This window comes from Micrasema longulum, unplaced genomic scaffold, assembly GCF_059751315.1.
Source record: "Micrasema longulum isolate JH-2025_06_02 unplaced genomic scaffold, ASM5975131v1 h1tg002230l, whole genome shotgun sequence".
Lineage (NCBI taxonomy): Eukaryota > Metazoa > Arthropoda > Insecta > Trichoptera > Brachycentridae > Micrasema > Micrasema longulum.
The window spans coordinates 129,192-150,370 of record NW_028279390.1 but is presented as its reverse complement, the minus strand read 5'-3'; the positions used below and the strand labels follow the sequence as shown (position 1 = coordinate 150,370).

General features: G+C 32.2%; 1 protein-coding gene across 1 annotated transcript in view; it reads right to left on the bottom strand.

Moving 5' to 3' along the window:
* Positions 1-2,710: 2,710 nt before the first annotated feature.
* LOC148272685 (fasciclin-3-like) overlaps positions 2,711-21,179 on the bottom strand; it is a 56,813-nt gene continuing 38,344 nt past the window's right edge. Inside the window, exons 10-11 of the mRNA XM_088239719.1 lie at positions 8,772-8,817; positions 2,711-2,956 (exon numbers count right to left, since the gene is read on the bottom strand). Coding sequence (XP_088095845.1) covers positions 2,758-2,956; positions 8,772-8,817 — 245 coding nt within the window. The 3' untranslated portion in view covers positions 2,711-2,757. The remainder of the gene's footprint in view (positions 2,957-8,771; positions 8,818-21,179) is intronic.

Here is a 21,179-nt window from a genome sequence, read left to right as displayed (position 1 = left end):
TAACTAGGTACAACCTGTTTTAAGGCACACATTTTTATGCAAAAATAAACAATAACATTACCACCTACTTGTTAATATACTAAACAGTTATACAATATTAATTTATTAGGAATTTATTTTTAGTAAATTTTCCGATTTTTCTCGACCTAAATCCAGTAACCAATTTTTTACAAATTTGTTAAATTGAATCCGGGTCATGGTTTTGCAATGTTTGGGTAACATATTGAATATTTTGGGGCCCAGAAACCTGAAATTTCTTTGCCCGAATTCAGAGTTTGCGATAGACCCCATGACCCATCCTCTAGTTTGACTTCTGGTAGTGTGGGAGTGTTCCTTTTGGGATTTGATAAAATAATTTACTTGCACAAACATTATTATTCTAAAAATATATGATTATCTTATATCTAAGATCTCGAATTCCTCAAATAACTTGACGCTGGGGTACCTGAAGGACTTTTTTGGTTGCTAACTTCTGCTGGGGAGGAATGAGGAGGGGGAGGGGGGAGCCTGACACTGCGCCGCGCTCCCCTCACTTCTCCCCTGCAGAAGTAAGCAACCATTTGTTTTTTTTTAATATTTTATTTTTAAATTTTCTTTGTTCTAAATATATTTTAAATATGCTAATATTTCTTCCTGCCCATACTGATCATTGTGGTTTCGGATGCGAAGGGTTTAAAGAACACCCTGTATGAAATATTGAATTAACCTTTAACATACATTCTTGGCACTCATTTCACGTTTTTTTAAATCATTATTTTAATAAGAAAAAATTGCAATAGTTAACAGTATAATTATTTTTCCGCGCAACGCTGGATAAATTTTCCACAATGTTTTAAAGTGCGCGCGTTTTTAATTGCCTGGAAACGAGAACTTTTGTTCAGTATGGGGCAAACGGCACGTATTACGTTACCGCGCCATACTTGTACGCAAAGCTTGTTAGAAGCGCACTCGGCGGGCACGACGTGTGACGTCAAAGTGACGTGACCAACTGCGAGCCGTTTAATCCGAAAAATGATTAATGAAAACTCATTTTTTATACAATAAAAGTTATATCCCTAGAATCGTAAAAATCTGCTCTAAACATTTCATATAATATGTACAATGTTATTTCTGATTTGTGAACTACTTTTCTGAAAGCTGATACATAAATAAATTAATGATTGTAAAATTAATGTTTTAACTATAAACAACATTATTTTTAGTATGTTCAAATTCTACATTTTTTTATTTTATTTGTATGTCTATTATTTCTATATTTAATTGATTTATTTATTTAATGAAAACGACATAACAAAAAACACAATATTTTTTTCAAATAAACCGAAATTATAGTTTTCTGTATATAACTTAATACAATGCAAAAAATAAAAGAAGCATTCTCGTGAATGTGGAATTCTGGGCAATTATAGAGCTTATTATTTGTTAACATCAAGTGTATAAAATTTCAATAAATATTTAAGAGCTTTTTTTGGTTAATTGAATAATTTTTAATTTGCCGCACAGAATTTTAATTTCATTAACAATTTAAATAAGCTGTACAATTTTTAGTTCTAATATGGCTAATATAAGATAAAAACATAATAAATTAATATATTTATCTAATTTAAACAACTAAAATTAAATGCATTTTGTTCAATAGTAAATACTTTTTTTTTATAAATCAAGTTTTAAAAGTAAATTATGATTGGTTTGCTAGATACAAAATATTCCTACTTTGTAGAACTAATGTGACAACTCTTATTTCGCAAAACAAACAGTCAGGTAATCAAAATGTCCATAATCGTCAAAGGGATTTCTAATGCTTTTAACAACTGTAACATCAAATTATTTTAATGCTAATAATTAATACAAATAGTACCAAATTGATTACTGATGTCTGTTTTGAATGATTATGATTGCTTTAAGTTCGTTTAGTCCGTAACTAACAAAAATGTAACTAGATCTTGTAACAATTATAAATAGCCTTTGTAACAAATGTAACTAGCTTTTGTAACAAACGTAACTATATTATGTAACAAATGTTACTACTATTGTAACACATGTAACAAATTCTTGTTACAAATGTAACTAGCTCTTGTAACAAATGTAATTAGCTCTTGTAACAAATGTTACTAGCCCTTTTAACAAATGAAACCAGCTCGTGTAACAAATTAACTAGCCTGGTGTCTAGGGGTGTGAACTCAACAAATATTTTGTGCCGTTCTTCCTATTCCCTTTCCCTTCGGGGAAGAATGTGTTGCCCTTTTGACTCTTGGTGTTGTAATTGTCGAACGTAGTACTAGCAATTATTTCACGGTGACATGATTTAATTGAAGTAGTCAGTAAACTTGAAACGAGCGGTGTTAAATGCAAGATTATGGAATAATTATTTTGTTGATTTGTATTTATAAATGCACTTTTGTGAAAAAGGTGAATAATCGAATCTAAACGTTGGAATGTTTTTTACTTTGACAAATTATGAATAATGCATGCATTCGTTTTTTTTATAATAAAAAAAGAATTTAACTGTGTAGGTACTACATAATATTTATGACAAGATTTAATGATGTTTAAAGTATGACTGACCACACAATCTAAGATGTGCATTTTGCAGAATCTTGAAACAAATGTCACTAGCTCATGAAATAAATGCAACCAACCAGTATCAGGCAATATGGGAATGACAAGGAAGACATTGATGCGAAATTGTTTGACATAAAAAATCGCAAAATTGTGCTTTGAATGTAAATTTTGTGACGGTTTAGTTAGTTTGATTTGTCAATAGATGTCGGTGCTATAGCTCCGTGGATTTCCGTGGCCCCTGTCGCCGAAAACAGGGCTGCGCCTTTCGCGTTCCTCCACATTCATGCTGTCGTCACTATCTATGTAGACCTGTAGGGAGGGCGGCCCGCTCACCGGGCCAGGCTTGGCGGGCAGGGCGGGGGCGGGTCGCAGGAGGCCCTCCGCATTGGCGTCCCTGAAAACCAAGGGTGGAAACCCCCCATTTTATCATGCAACATGCAACTAACTACGTGTGTACATTGTTATATACAATAAATAGCGATAAATCAATTTGGTGATGAATAATTAGCAGGAGCTTGTAAATTATTAATGATTTTTAATAGCGTTAGCAACAGATGAACATAAAATACACATCAACATGCTAAGCCTATTTACAAAAAAGATGCCGTTTTCACGCCACAGTAAAAATCCACCCGGCACGATAAAATAATATGAGAGTGGATTGATTTTTATTGTTTTAAAATATTTATTTTTTTATCACAGTAAGGATTTATTATTATTATTATTAGAGTTCCAAGGCGGCCATCGTGGTATAGTAGTTCATTTATTTTATTTTATTTATTTATTTAGATATTTATAACATTACAGAAATAAAACCCAACTCATTCTAAATACAATAATAAATCACAAATTAAAGAAGAAAGTTGTTATTAAAATAATGCAACAAAATGTAAAAAGAAAAATTAAAAGTTAGTGCCCACTATCGTAAAATATGTCGACATCCGAGGTGATGTAAGTAGCAAGATTGCTCTACCAAGCGGCATAACCATTGGCAGGTTGGTTCTGCATCGTAATAGGTAAAACCTTGCCTGTTAAGACGCTTGACTTACACATGGAAGGTTCTGGGTTCGATTATCGGCGAGAACACAAAAATTAAATTTCTCAAGTCTTGGTGTTCTGTTCTATAATTCACCACTGTAATTAGGCCTCGGGGTCTATTGTAGTGTATACCGGACATGTCCGATAAAGTAAATTACTTTGACGAAAGACGCGCCGGCCGTCTGCGCCCTTTTTATTTGTTGAGATGATAGAATTCATTAGTTGATTATGCCTTGATAAAGAAGCTTGTGAAGCTTTGAAACCGGTCGGTAGGAAAATATGAAAATACGTGGTTAAAAACAAAGTTGTTTGATCAATGTTTCTTTTTTGGGTGATACCGTGTGGGTTGGATTTGTTACGATGTTTCGGCTACCATTGCAGGAGCCATCTTCACGGTAAAACAGTTCACCCAAAAAAGAAACATGTTGATAACAGTGATTATTTTATTGTTTTTTACTATGTTTTCATAACATTTTTTACTATAGTTTCAATACATTTATTACTTTCTTTTTACTACGTTTTTGCTTAATTTTTAACTATGTTTTTACTTCATTTTTTACTTTGTTTTTCACTTTCTCCACTATTTTTATAACTCTTTCTATACATTTCTTACTGTTTTTATATATTTTTTTACTCTTAAAAAAGGGTAAATAATCCTAGTTAGATAGTCAAAGCAACTTTGTATAAATTAAAATTTTGTGTATGTAATATAATCATCATCATCATCATCATTCTCTTTCCGCACCGAATGGTGCATAGGGCACTGCATTGGTACACCAATCGCAGCGTATCTTGATCATTTTTGTTACATGTAGGTAAGATGATCAGTCTTACGCTTCAGGTACCAGTCCAGGGACTATGAAATATTCTTGTGCAAAAACACCCTTTTAAATAAATATTTCATATCACCCTAGTCAGGAATCGAACCCGGGACCTTTTGTATGGTAGGCATTCACGCTGTCCATTAATTACACCACGAGGTAAATAGAATAAATAAATAAATAAAACAATGACCGTGAAAACCTTCGCACCTATTTAAAGTTATTTTATATTTATTTTATTTTCTATTATTTTTTATTAGTAAATAAGTTAAGTTATTCTGAAAATAAAACTTTGTTATTAGTGTTACTCAATTTTTATTATTTTACAATAACACTACTATAGTTTCGGGAGAGTACTCCTCCCATCGACGGGTGGTATAAAACTGTGATGGGAAGAGTGCTCTCCCGAAACTGTAGTAGTGTTCTTGTAAAATAATAAAAATTGTGTAACACTAATAAAAAAGTGTTATTTTCATAATAATTTATAACGAAGTGTTACGAAGTGTCACGGAGTGAATGCCGAATCAATTAACAATAGTAAGTTAAATATCCATCCACCCTAATTTTTCCGTGCCGTGTGGATTGTGTCAATATATGTGAAAACGGCATTTGTCGACTAATTAAAAATAATAATAATGTTTAATTTCATTTCCTTTCATTCATAATGCCCTTTCGGAACCTGACTGTGCATAGGCCACTACATTTGTACATCAAGTATATTTTTTTAATTTTTTTATGTGCAGATAAGATGATCAGTTATTCGCTTCAGGTGCCATTTCGGACGTTCAGCGCCCTTTACAATATTTTGAATTTGTCCAAATGTTTAAAAAAAAAAAATTTAATTAAAAAAAAAAAAAATCTATCGGATGAATCTCTTCACAAAAAAAAGGTTTTAACTCTTTAACTTCACAAACATCAACATATAGAAGAATTGAGAAATATGGATGTTAAACATAAACTAAATGGTGAATGTTACACAGTGCGTAAAGTGGCCACTTAAACCAGCCAATGACAGGTCATAAGTTCTGTAAAAGCCTAGACTTCCATATTCCCTTCTCAAAAATGTTTTCCCCCTCTGTTGCAAAAAAATTAGATATGAATAACTCTTTAGGGACGAAATCCAGCCAGTCTGCAATCATTTGGACATACTCAAAACATTGTTGAATTAACTACCTGGTAAAAGAAGAAGTATAAAAAATTGGAAAATTGTTTTCAGGCGATGCCTAGTAGGTGAATTAGTTCAGCCGGATGAATCTCACCCACAAAACAAAGGTTTCAGTTCTTTTACTTCACAAAAGTCCACAGATGGAAGAGTTAAGGAAATGGAAATGAATGGTGTATGTTACACAGTGTGTAAAGTGGCCACATAAACCAGCCAATGACAGGTCTTAAGCCCTGTAAATGCCTAGACTTCCATATTATATCCCTTCTCGAAAATGTTTTTCCTCTCCGATGCAACAAATTTAGACGAAATTAAAGTTATTTGAACTGAAATATTTTATAGTTCCCGGACCGGCATCTGAAGCGTAAGATTATCACCTTACCTTCACGTTACAGATGGTCGAAATACGCTGCGTTTGGTTTACCAATTCAGTGCCCTATGCACCAATGGGTGAAGAAAGGCGGGTGGTATTGATGAATCAGCCAGAACCAGGTTGTGGTCCCGTGGTTCACGTACTAGACGTCCAAGGTTCTAACTTCGCTCTACCACGAATTGATTCCAATTTTTATAATAGTAAAAAGGACCCCTTTAAATATTTGGATAAATCACATGAACGCAAATATTTGTTTTTTTATTAGTTTAAAAAATAATGTTTTGGTTAAAATGGAAAATAAAATAAAATTCAAAACTTGTTAATATGCAAAAAAAATAGTCAAATCAAAGTTCAAAGGTTATTTGGATAACCGAAGAAAGAAAAAAAATAGTATTTTTTTTGTCTCGAGAAAAAGGAATGCCAAAAGGGGAATGAAGAAGGGAGAAAACAGGAGAGATTAAGGAAGAGAAAAGAGAATGAATAGTTTTAGTCAATTATAATGAGGAAGTTCAGTGTTATAAAATAATATTTGTTAAAAGACTAACAAACTCTGCAAAAAACTCCGCCAAAAACTCCGCCTGTGACGTCACAAGTTCTCCGCGGTGAGTTGTCCTGATTGGTGGGTTGGTCTCCCGTTAACCGGAAATGCATCACATTCTGTCGTTGGTTGATTTGGGAGAACTTGTGACGTCATTCAAAGTAGTTAATTTGTATCAAAATGTTTTTTATAATTTTTTTCCTACATTCACGAGAAACTTCGCCACTTTCCCGTAGTACTGAACTTCCTCATTGAGTACAGTGGTATTTTTTTTTTTTTAATTAAAGTAAAATCATTTACTGTAGTATTTCATTGTTCCTGGACTGCCACCTGAAGCGTAAAACTGATCATCTTACCTTTATGTAACATGTATGTGTTCTCTTCAAGACCGTCAAAATAAATCCGACCTTCTAGTCGTATTTGAAATTCTCAAGTCACTCTTTGATGCGCCTGAACTACTGAGCTCGATAAAATTAAATATAGCAACTAGAAACCTCAGACAAAACTTACTCTTTCATACCAATAACCATAGAACTAACTATGGTTTTCATTCCCCTATACCCAGAATTCTCAGGTCTGCCAACAAACATACCAGTCTTGATTTCTTTGATAACAAGTTGTCTTCTTTCAAACGATCACTGAATCAAATTCAATTATAAACACCTCTCTCCCGCTTCCACTCCCACCAAGTCTATTATATACCATTGAGTCTTTCTACTTTACTTTGAAATAATTTTCTATGTATAAATATGTCCTTAAAAATGCCCATTGGGCGTATATATAAATAAATAAATAATTGTATGAGATGCACTGAATTTGGTATATCAATGCAGTACCCTATGCACCGGCGAGTGCCAAGGGAAATGGCGATGACGATTAAAATTATTTACAAAAACAAACAAACAAACCGTGGCGCCATTTTATCATAAATGTACGCAGAGAGGATAGAACGTCACTTTGATCTGAATTTATTTATTTATCATTTTACCACTTTTGTATTTGCATACAGAACTCGCTTCCTCTACATTATTAGATTTTCTTATATACCGACGACGATTATTCCAACTATTAACATGTCTATCTTCTAGTATTAGTTGGATTTGTTCATACCACATATTTCTCGGTCTTCCTCATTTTCTGCATCCATCAACATTAGCATCGTTAATGCTTTTAGCCGTTCCTTTGCTGTCCATTCGCTCTACATGTCCAAATCAACACACCGCTCCTTTCTCGATTTTGTGGATAATGCCTTTTTTCAGCCTTATATAATGCACGAATCTCGACATTTGTGCATCTATCGTACATTGTTTTAGCAGACATTCGCCTGAGAGATCGCATTTTGGGTGAAGTTTTATATCACCCGTCGATGGGAGGAGTCCTCTTCCGAAACTATAGTAGTGTTATTGTAAAATAATAAATATTGTGCAACACTAATAACAAAGTTTTATTTTCATAATAATTTATAATGAAGTGTTGCGAAGTGAATGTCGATTCAATTAAAAATATTAATAATGAATATGCTTAAGTTATCGCAGTCATAAGTCAACGCGTTTGTAATCTCTAAGTCAACGCTCGTGTCGGTTTGTTTTTTGTTTTTCTCGTAAATAATACACTTCACTGGCAAAAAATCGGCGTTTACTATAAAAAATAATACAATATATTGCATTTGCAAAATAGTAAGGAGTATCTAATACAAAAAAGTGAAAATTAAATTACAATTACTATGGCGACTGCTTTTCTTGACATTTGGCTTGCCAACTGCCGGCTAAATGCAATGAATAACATGTTTAATAATAAATAAATAAATGAAAATAGCAGTTTTGGAATATTTTCCATATTTACACCGCTGAAATTCAAATATGTGATTGCGCAGCAGGATTATACGTCGCGAAAAGTAAATATTTTGACATTTAATATCAGGTGTTCACGGATGTTTCATTGTAATCGCGAATATGATAAACAACCATAGTGAGAAATTGTTATCACCTCGCTTATGAGCACGTCGATAGTTATTTGTGATTGAGCTACAGGATACTTATTTACAATGATCTCACATTAAGTCATACTTTCGTTTCTTTCAAAAATCATTCATCGGCAAACCGTTCCCCACGCATCGTAAACCTTTTTTATAAAGAAGGGTCCCTATTCATTTTATTTTTATAATTATTACCATTATAAGATCAATTTGAATTATGTTAATACAAATATTATTTTAGAACATGCGTTATATTTTTTATTACATGAATGTGTTAATTAAAAGTAAAAAAATATACTCACGATTCTCCCACATTTCGAGCCTTAGATTTCCTTGATACAACTCCATCTGTAATAAATTCATTAAAATATAAATAATATTATATTAATAAATCAAATGAAATAAAAAATATTGAATAAAACAAATATAAAAGAGACTTTTTTTCTAGCGACAGGTTTCAAGGCTACACAAGTTTCTTTATCAAAGTATAGTTAACTAAAGAATTTTGTCCTATTTTATTTTAACAGTGTTTACTGATAATTAAATTTAAACATATGGAGCAAATAAGCCAAGTATTTTATTTATTTAAAGTACTTTGGCGGACTTATTGCTGAAAGCAATATCTTCCAGTCAACAAAAAAACAGACTAGTCAAAAGTTAGTCAAAAATAATAGGTCGAAAATTTGTTCTAATAAATGACAATAACAACAAACCATCACGCCGCTTCCCCGTAAGGGTAGGCAGAGCGGATAGAACGCCACATCACTCTTTGTTTGCATACAGATCTCGCTTCCTCTACATTCATACATCTTCTCATGCACGCGCGCCGATTATTCCGACTTTTAACATGTCATATTTAACATTTTAACATGTATTTATATGTATATTTATATATGTAACCTAAGTTGTAGTTTTAAATAATAAAAGATGTAATTTAAAAAGAAAAATCTTCGTTTAGTGTTATTCAAAATTGTTTTAATTTTGTTATTAATATGTGTTGCTTTCTTACTTTTTTTCTTTTTATTACAGGTTCAAAATATTTCTATGACCAAATATTTAATTTTTCAGGTATTTTTTTAACTAGTAATATAATTTTTAAACTGTGTATCTTTTTTTTGACTCCTTAATTTGTAAATAACTGTTTCGTAATAATTTGTTTTAAATTCTATATTTTACTTATTCCACTTACATGTGTGTATTTTATTATATGCAACTTATATGAAAAAGGCACTAAGTGCCGTTTATTTCAATAAAATAAAAAATAAAATAAAATGTCCATCTTAAAGTATTTGTTGGATTTGGTCATGCCATGTCTTTCTCGGTCTTCCTCTATTTCTGCATTCATCAACATTCGCTTTGTAAATATCCTTAGCCGTTATTTCGCTGTCCATTCGCTCCAGATGTCCAAACCAGCACAGAGCTCCTTTCTTGATTTTGTCGATAATGCTTATCTCCGCCTTACATAATGTACGGATCTCAACATCTCAACTAATACACGAAAATATTATAAAATATGTTAAAAGATATATAAACGAATAACAAACCTAATTATTTAAAAAAACAGCTGTTTTTAATGGGGAGGTAAAAAACTTTTTTGGCCCAGACAATTACTTACACAATACTCTTACACATTATGGTAAAAAATATAATATAATGCCAGAGCTTTGGAAATATTGTAAGAGATTCCAACTACAGTGGTCATTGACTGCTTTTCTTGTGAAATTTGACGCAAAGAGTCTGAGAAGTTAATGTTTTCTGGTAGATGGCCAAGACATGTTCTTGTTTGAGCCAACCCCAAGGTTGTCTTACGTTTTCTCAAATGAATTTAATTTTTGGCCAAAGGCACTTTACGAGGGCGAAATAAGAATGAAGCTACATATCGCTAGATGGCAGCACAAACACAAAAAATATTATTTTTTTCCAAATTGCGATCTATCAAACGGCAACTGTTAAAATGTCACCCAAATTCATCGATAAGTTTATTTGTTGTAGTCGTTTGAAATAAACAACTTTTATGTTTCTTGAAAAATGGAAAAAACCGAATTTCGTGCAGTGATTAAACACTATTATTTGTAAGGGAAAACGGTGAAAGAGACAAAAGAAAAGCTCGATAAACATTACGGCGAGTCTGCTCCGTCAGATTACATGGTCAAATATTGGATTTCTGAATTGAAACGCGGCCGTACAATCACTGCAACAATACCATCAACAGGAAGGCTAAAAGAGGATAGACCTATTGGCTCAATTGAATGATGCAATCAAGGAAAAACGACCACATTTGAAAAAAAAGTGCTCTCTCTTCAAGACAACGCACCGGTTCACACAGCATTAGATACGATGCTGAAATTACGTGAAATACACTTCGAATTGGTTGATCATCCGCCTTATAGTCCAGATTTAGCTCCTAGTGACTTTTTCCTGTTTCCAAACTTGAAAAATGGCTCGCAGGAAAAAGATTCAGCTCAAACGAAGAAGTGATTACCGAAACCAACGCGTATTTTGAGAGGTTCCCTAAATCTTTTTATTCAGATGGTATAAAAAAGTTGGAATTTCGTCTTACTAAGTGTGTCGAAGTAAAAGGAGACTATGTTGAGAAATAAACGGTTTTTGAAAAAAAAAAAAAAATTTCCTACTCAGGTAGTTTAATTTTCAATCCGCCCTCGTAGCTATAGGACCTCGATGCCACAATAAGCTACTTCAAGAGATTGCGATCTCTTCCAAAAATAAATTCCCTTTTGCATTAGAAGAATGGCTCTTCAGAACAGGAAGAAGTCAGCTGAAAGAGGTCCTAAAGATAAAAAAAAATATGCTACCTTCGAGAACCAATGTTTATTTTTATTCGTTTATTTTTTTATAATCCGTAATTCTCCTTTAAACTTTGTTTTAGTTTTCGTAATTAAGATTGTTAATTAAGTATTGAATTTTTTTAGCTATCTATCTAATTGCTTTCAATTCATTATACATATTTGTTTATAAATTTGTATAAACCACTTTTTTTTTTTTAATTACACTTCGACCGGTTTCGAGGTTACTACCTCATCGTCAGGAATTTAACTGACGATGAGGTGACAATAATGATAATTTTTAAATAAAAAAAAAAACGGTCAAAATTTATGTTAACATCTAATAAAAAATAATAATCAGTAGAAAATAAATTGAAACGTGCGTATTTTTTTTAAATAAATTATTAAAACACAATTCAATGTTGACAATTTATTCATAATGATTCAATACATACTTTGCAATAATTTATTTAAGCATAAATTACCCCAAATTGTCATTACAAAAACCTATCAGAATGGAATATCATATTTAGTTATTATATTCTTTAACAGTAATAATTGTATGTAATTTCTAGTTATTAAAATTAATTAACCTAAATTTATCTTAACTGAAAAATGGCATTTGATCTCTTTAACATAAAATTTATTTTACATACGATAAAAATTTAAAAATCAGATCTATTTGACACAAGCTTAATTTTTTAGTTTTAAAATTTTAAACTCATCTTGGAATGTAAGGGGAAAAATATTAATCGTTTGAGAGAGCGAATAGAACAGGAAAAATAGTATTTCAACAATATTTTGAGCATGTCCAAATATTTGTAGACAAAGACTTGATTCCACCCCTAAGAAGTTATAAAAATTAAAACAAGTTACAATAAATAATATGAAGAACATTTTAGACAAGCATGCAAGCCAATTTTCAGGTCTTATGGCCTGTCATTTCTTTAAAATTTTACTTTTATATTTCATTGATAAAAATCCACGATTACACGATTAGGTTATAATGTATTCCTCACTAGGAAATCCCGTGCCGAGGAATACATTTTACAAGTTTTTGACAAAGTAATTTTTAATTTTACTTTTATATATGCATCTATATGCATGTTCAATAGAATTCAGAAGAAAATATATTTTTTCAATTTACATACTAAAAAAACCATATTTGCATTTTCGTAATTTATTAAAATATTTTAATTTTAAGACCGTTTTCTTTTAGTTGTAAATAATCGAGTTAGAAAATAGGATACAAGTTGTGATGGAGCAGGGTTCGAACCCCAAATCTCCTGATTATCACATTTATTTAACCTTTTTTTGGTGCAACTGGTCTTTAGGGGACAATTTGGCAATGTACACTGTTACTAAATCATCAGTTGATAACATATTTAAACTTAACTAAAAAATAAAGAATATTATAATAATGTTTGCATTTCATCTCCAAACATGTAATTTGGATATATCTGACTAATGAAATGGACGATCGATACATTTTACTACAAATAATTTAAAATATCGTTATTTAATACAAGTCAAAGAAATTCGGTTGAAAACGGTAAGGTTGCATTTTTGTTTTTTTTTTAAGTTTGATGCTACCGATAATTGTATTTAAAAATGTTTTCACAAAAACAATAAGAAAAAATAGTTTATTGTACGACAGAACATAGTTTAAAAAAAATAAAAATATTCCTTGGTCGGTTGCACAACAACAGTTCAGTCAATTTTTGAAGCAAAACTAATAATTTCTCAACAAAATTGGTTGCATGAAAAAAGTGAGATAAAACAAAGTGTTTTGAAAACAGAACAATTTTTTAACTTAAAACTTTTTTTACATAACTTTTTTTGGTGCAACTGGGCCGCAGTTGTATTAATGTAGCATCAACTCAGTTATATGAAATTGACGTATTTTTTAATATTTAAAGTATCTTAGAGATACTTTACGTAAGACTTCACAATAGCGTCGATTCAATTTTTAAAATCATTATTTTTAAATTAGCAAAAAATTACGATTGTAACAATGTTATTATTTTCCGTGCGACTCAAATAATTTTATTACAAATATTTAAAATACGCGGATTTTGAATTACTTGAAAACGATTTGCGTACTGTGGGACAAACGACACGTATTACGTAACCGCGCCATATTTATAGAGCTTTATGCAACAAATGGGAGAATTGAAGGAATACAGATGTACATAGGCAGAATATAAAATGTTATACAGTTAGTAAAATGGCCACTCAAACAGGCCAACGATAGTTCATAAGCCCCATTAATAAACAATATATTGTCTACTCTATGTTCTTCATCTCTGTTGTAACATGTTAACCTTAACAACTCCCTAAGTGGGAAATCCTGTCAATGTCTACAAAAATTCAGACAAACTGAAAACATTGTTTAATCATTAGAAAATAAAAACTACACTAAAAAACAATTATGTCGTCACAAAATGTTTTCTTAACTTTAAGACATTTTTAAAAATAAAAAGTTTGCTATTTTTTTAACGTACTTTTCGTAATTTTTAATAATAGAGTGAGACCAGTATAACAATGTGCCTAGAGATTAGTAAACAACTTATTTTTTAAATATATTTTTATTGATTATCAAGTCATGCATATTCCTTTACCGGTCCGAAGCTCGGATTACATGGGTCAGAAAATGGTACAAAATCTTGCGCAAGATTTGAGATTTGGCGAACCTTACTTAAGCTTAAAATACCAAACTTCTCAGTTTTAAAAGTAAGTCTTTCAGGAGAATATTAGGTATATAGTCGATTGCTTTCATAACTAACATTGAAGTCCGAGAATAGACGCGGGAGCCTCCTATAATGAGCGTTTTGAGAATGCGGCGGCGAACGTAGTATAGACATGTGCTGTGGATGCAGATCAGAAAAATCCTTACCCAAGTTACCTTTTCTTCACACCTGCGGGCTCCCGCCGCTCTAGAAGACCGTCGATGACGGTCTTTCGACTTTATACGGCGGAACTAAGGGACGCCGGATTAACGTGGAAGGAGGCGAGAGTGCTGGCTAGAGGTGGTGATGTCCACATAATCGGCTTAGCAGTGAATGTGGAAAAATAAGGTGAATATTGTGCCGCGTAAAACACAAGTTGGGTGAAATCCATGGTCAAAATCAGAAAAAATGGAACTTGTTTTTTTTTTCAAACCAAGATCTGCGCGCGTATTTTACGCCTGTTATACTGTTAACTGTCAACGCGTATTAGTTGTGATATTTGTTTTTGCTAGTACTCTCAGAGTAATAATTTTCTAGAGAAGCTCTTAAGCTCTATTGGATAGAACAAAAGCGTTGCAAATTTTAAGTTTGGTTTTTAGTTTAACAACAAACGTGTAATGAACGGTTTCGGTTTGCCCTAGAAATTCTTAACCCAAGATCCTACGGCCCGTTGTATTTATTTATTTATTTATTTATTAATTGACATTGTCCATATACATATACACAATTTATAAGGTTTAAATATTACAATAAAAGAATAGTTTAAAACATTTAAAGAAAAAAGAAAGAAGCATTGACAAACATAAGGGACATCGAGACAAGATCTGGACTATTTATTTAGTGCTCGTTTAAATCGTTGTAAACTTAAACCAAAAAAGTCCAGATCCTGTCTTGAGTTAACAATACGACAAAGGCGGGTCATTGGAGAATTTAGGCCATAGTTTGTTCTATGCTGATCGATGAACAGTACTTCATTGTTTCTCAATCTACGAGTCAGAATATTGAATTTTACTTGTCCCAGCAATGATGGAACATCGATTATACCATTTAGTATGCCGAACATATATATGGAGTCAATATTAGTTCTACGTTTTTGTAGACTAGAAATATTTCACATTGACTCTATTTCAGCATAAGAATAATTATCTCTCTCTAGTCCAAGCATCCACGCTATTTTTCGAAGCAAGCGATGTTGGACTGATTCAATGTGATTTATGCGATTGACATAGAATGGAGACCAGACCACTGAGGCATATTCAAGAAGAGGGCGAACAGTTGAGCAATAAAGAGTTTTGATTGTACGGATATTCTGTTAATGAAGCCGAGTAATTTCAGTGATTTATTTACTGTATTATCTATATGCTCGTTGTATGTCAGTTGCTGTAATATGTAGCTAACTTCGTGGTCAATAATCACAGAATGGTTTTTTTTCCATATAGTCGACTATATTAGGTTTTTACTCTAAGCTTGTATCACTTGATTAATCCTGAGTCTTATTTGTTTAACAGCACTTTTTAAATTCACGCTTGCAATTCTTTTTTAGAAATACTGATTTTTATTTAGGTTCACAATCCATGTTGTTTTATAAACCTGATGTTGGTTGTTGACTGTAGAATAATATATTGTGAATGAACCGTTTGGCAAAACTAAAGTGGCCACTGGCAGGACATATGGAGGAATCAAACTGCGCGCAATACTATTGAAATGTGGGCCCTGGGCAAATAAAAGGAATACCGGAATGTCACTAAAGATATGGATTGACAACATTGCCCTGATAACTGATTGTGCCAGGATGCAGAGGAGTCAAGGCAGATACAGGTGGAAGGAATTGAAAGCGACCTAAATCCAGTAGTATAAAGATGAAGCCTAGAGAAAAAAAAACAAAATAATTATTCTAACTGTATTGGCATATGGGTATGAGGTGTTAACACTGTCAGTGAAGATGGTTGAGATGCTGGACTCTTTTGAAAGGGAAATATTGCAAATAATCTGCGAAGATAATCAGTGGGGTATTCGGTAAAACGATGAACTGTAGATCAAATAGCAGGCCTTAAGCATTTCGATACATATAAAACTGCTAACATTAAGATGTACCACATGTACAGCTAATGCCTGATGCGCGCGTCCCTAAAATTCCAATGAGCAGACACCGCGTCACGTCGTCACAAGAAAGCTCGTATTGCCAACTGTGACACTGCCCTTTATCTTTCATGGCGCCGAAAAATTCTTCGTACTGTGCGGCTGACGAGCAATTTTCAATCCTTAAGGATAAAAGGCGGTTTAAACCGCCCCGTGTAAAACAGCTAATAAAACGGCTCAAGATTTGGCACAATAATTATTGTACAAGAAACTGCACAAGATCTTATACCACTTTCTGACTCATCTAATACGAGATTAACTTCTACATATATTAAATGACAGACAGTAAACGTGAATATATAATATTATATAATTTTAATACACTCGCATTGTAATTATTATTTTATAAAATTTTTATAAATATCAATATTATATTATGGCTAACAGATATATTTGTTATAATTTACATTACATATAATCCATTAATTTCAAATTACTAATTTCTTTCGAAAATCGCACCTCAAAAGTACACTGTGGTATGTCTAAATCAGCCACATTCCAGAAGAGCAAAAATAAACATTTAAAAATGTATTATTGTTTGTAACTTAAAATATGACAAAACCACTGTCGCGTCACAGTTACTGCAGTGTTCTTCTCAATATTTTACTCAATTGATTTCAAACAATAATGAAGTTTCTGGCACATCATTATTCCATGTCCACTCCCTAGTTGGAGCATATGGTGTCCACAAACAGTCTCTATGCATCTTTATCGGTCGCCAGCTTCTGTGCGTCCTCCCAAGTCAAGCTCGCGTCCCGTAGTTCTGACATAAATTGCCAACGATCAGTCAGCAGCGAACAACCAGGACGACGAAAACTTGATGCCTTGTAAAGAAGGAGGCGTCCGCAGTATATGGCCCAGCCTAACGGAGTTTGCTGCGTCCGTTCTCTTATTACTTTATTCCTTACAAAGGCAAACCACCGCACACCCATGACTCTTCTAAGATACATATCCTCAAAACTCAGTATTTTGCTGTTTTGGGCACTAGTGAGGTGCCAGGATTCGCTTCCGTAGAAGAGAATAGATGTTATGCAGGCGTTATATAAGCGGCACTTGGTTTTCACTGAGTAAATATCCGATCTCCAGATTGCCTTCATACTACTGAATGTGGCGCGTGCTACTCCTAGCCGCACTCCCAGTTCTTTTTGAAAGCTACCATTTTCTGTAACATATACTCCCAGGTATTTGAAACTCTCCACCCTTTCGATGATTTGGTTTGACAGAGTCAAAGGAATTAGAGCATTGAAGCATAAAGTAATACACAGTAGATCGCAATATTGATTTTTAAAAAAATGTGGTTAAACTGCTTAAGTAACTATAATTTAAAGCAGTTTTATAACTCAAAACAGTTTTATAACTCAAAGCAGTTTTATGACTCAAAGCAGTTTTATGACTCAAAGCAGTTTTATTACTCAAAGCAGTTTTATAACTCAAAGCAGCCAAATTCAGACTTACAACAGTGTACTTCTGGGGGTGCAATATGTCTAATTACCATTGTTATAAATATCAGTTGATTTTATCATATAATTTTGGCAATGTTGGAAGTATATGTTTCAAAGATTCTCAAAAATAATAAAAATTAATTGCAATATTATAATTTTTTTTTTATTATATATAGTTTCATTCCACATCCATTTATAGTTTTCTCTAGTGACCGGGTTTTGTCGTGACCGACATCGTCAGACAGGTCACTGATGTAAACTTTAAGTAAAGTTGCAGTTCCTCCAAAAAATGTCAGTAGAAAATCTCAATATATTAAAATGCAACATATAATATAAAAAAATAATGTCAAAAGGGGTGAACGATAATTTCAGCGCGTTTGAGTCATTGGCTCGACTCCAAACGCAGGCAACACTTTAAAACTATTTTACACAATAAAAAAAAAATTAAGTACGAAGCAAATCATCGGGTCAAAACTAAGATATTACTTCGTCGTCGTGCCCTTCCGGACATAATGGTGCATAGGGCATGGCATCGTTACACCAACCGCAGCGTTTCATGAAGGTAAGATGATCAGTCATACGCTTCAGGTGTAAATGCACTTTTTCAAATAAATATTTCATTATCATTATTTCCTTTCCGGAGCTAGTGGTGCATAGGGAACTGCATAAGTACATAATTTACAGCGTATCTTGATCATTTTTATTACATGAAGATAAGATGAGCAGTCTTACGCTTCAGGTACCAGTCCGGGGACTATGAAATATTCTAGTGTAAAAACACCTTTAAATAAATATTTCATATCAAACAAGTCGGGAATCGAACCCGCGACTTCTTGCATGGTAGGCAACCGCGCTGACCATTACAGCACGAGACCGATTTCTTACGACGAAAAACTTCATGTCAACCATATTTTATTTATTTATTTTTTCATTTACATTTACATCATTATTAGTTATTATTTCGTTCTTTGTACAGATGGCGTAATTTTTTTAAATATTAATTTAATGTTACTACTTGATATTGCCATTAGGTATACACGGTTCATTGGGCCGTACCGCGAAACTTCAGAGGAAAATGATTTATTATTTATAAGTTTAAATGATTCTCATGATTTTTTTTGGTAAATCTCATTAAAAAAGAAAGAATTGTGATTAAAAACGACGGTATTTGAACAGCAAGGGAAGCAATTGAGTAGGGAATGGTTGGGGTTTGTAGGAGGGATACTTGTCCGAGACAAAGGATTTTCTCAATTTTTAAACTTAAACAAAAATATTTTTATTTTTTCATCAAAAAAAAATGTTAGGATTTTTTAAAAAGTTTACCATGCGGAGTGGTTTCCTTGAAGTTTCGCGGTCTGGTCCTAGACCACCGAGTATAAAACGCAAATAATTAATTATTATATTATTCACTGTGGAAAATGTCTACACAAATTTTTAACAATTTACGTTTCTATTATTTTTATATAATTTATGCGTTTTATTTAAAATTTGTTATTATTTTTCCAAATAAATAAATAACGAAATTGACCATGATACGCTGCGTTCAGTGCACCACGCAGTGCCCTATGCACCAGTGAGTGCGGAAAGGGCATAACGGAAAAAAATATTTCTGAAAATTAAAAGAAAATGCTTTTCTTTGGCCCGATGATATTAAATTTAAAATTCTTCCAAGAGACTGTTTATTTTTTGAAAAAAAAACGACGTTTTTTTTTTACATTCTTAACTAGGTACAAACAAAAGAATTTTTTAATTCAAAAAGTGAGATTCAATTTAATTATTGACCTAATCGTAAAAACTAAAGTAAATTCATAAACTTAAGGTGTTTTATTATAAAGATATCAGTTTGTTTATAAAATATCGTGAAATGTAATTTTTAAGGCTGTAGTCTGATAAAAAGTAAGGAAATCATACGATTTTGCAATTTTTAAACTCCATTCATTGAAAATCGCGCCATTAAAAATAAAGTATAATAATATAAATTATGATGATAAAAACATACTTAAATACTTTTTCGGGTTGTAGTCCCGTGGTTACTGTTGCTGAATCACGGATCGAAGGTCCAAGGTGGGAAACCCTTCTCCGCCCCAACTTGATTCCCATTTTCTAATAGTGAGTTTTTTGAAACTCATTGAGAAAAAATGGACCCAATATTTAGGTAAATCATAAGAACGTAAATATTTACTTTTTTATAAAAAAAAAAAAAAGATATATAAGTACTTTTCGACCGACATATTGAGCCTAACCTTAGATACGAAGGTACTAATATAAAGAAAAAATATTAAAGAAAAATTTGTTTGTAGAATTGAAAATAATATATCAATAAATAAATTTAATGTAAATATAAAGAAATTTTTCGAACACGTGTAAAAACTGCATTAAATGTTAATTAGTATGAGTGTATTATTATTTTATGTCCTATTCTTAATGTATTCTATATTTTTTTCTCATATACTCGTATATTCAAAATTATATAAATTCTTATAAATAATCTACAACTACAACAGTGTAAGTCACTCTCCAAGCACAAGAGTTAGTCTCCTTTTTTGGAGAGTTACAGTGATAACATTTACTAGATGTATAAAAGTAGATCTGTATGGAGTTTTAAGAAAACATGTACTTTTTAAGAAATTCATTAATAAAAAATAAAAAATTTGAGCAGGAAAGTTGTAAAAAAAAACAAATATTGGTCTTGAACATAAATAAAAGCGTTTCAATTCACTCAAATTTTGTGAATTTCAATTTCAAGGTTATATAATGCCTTCAATAATCGCTATAAAAAAAAATCATAAAAATATTTTATTTCTAACTATTTTTACTGGTATTTGTATTTTTTTAAAGAATGAGGAAGTTCAGTGGTTTTTTTATTTTTTTTTATTTGTTAATAGACTGTTAAACTCAGTCAATTTTTTTTTTTTTAATTTTTATATATCGTATTATCGGCGCTACGATTTTTCAAAGTTTTGTATTTCTGAAACAACTCCGCGTGTAACGTCAGAGGTTCATATCCGCTTATTCTCATTCAGTTCTTCCCATTGGTCCAGAAGCGACAAGCAGACCGGAAATCTTCCATAGCTCTCAGATCATAGGTTGATTCACATGAACCAGTGACGTCATTTAAAGTAGTGCGTTTTTATCAAAATATTATTTTTTTCTGTACATTTTCAAGAAACTTTGGCGTACAATTGAATGCTCTAATTTTTACCACGCGTAAGAAAACATTTTTTGTATCCAATTTCCCGTAGGGCTGAAGTTCCCCATTACATTTAATTTCTGCATTACGTTTTTAGCTAAATTTTTATGCCCTCGAATGACGATATGAATATTACTTTTAACCCTTATTATGGCAGAACAAAATATGTTTTTTTCACAAAAGGCTTCATGGTGGCCTCCGTGGTGTAATGGTCAAGACGCTTGACTCACGCACGGAAGGTTCCGGGTTCGATTCCCGGTGAGAACACAAAAATTAAAAATGTGATTTTTCTCAAGCCTGGGTGCTCTGTCATGTAATTCACCACTGTAATTAGGCCTCCTCGCCTGTTGTGGTGCAAAAAAAAATGTAATGTAAATGTAAAAATAGTCCAAACAATTTTTTTTTTGTTTAATGGAGTAAAAAAAAG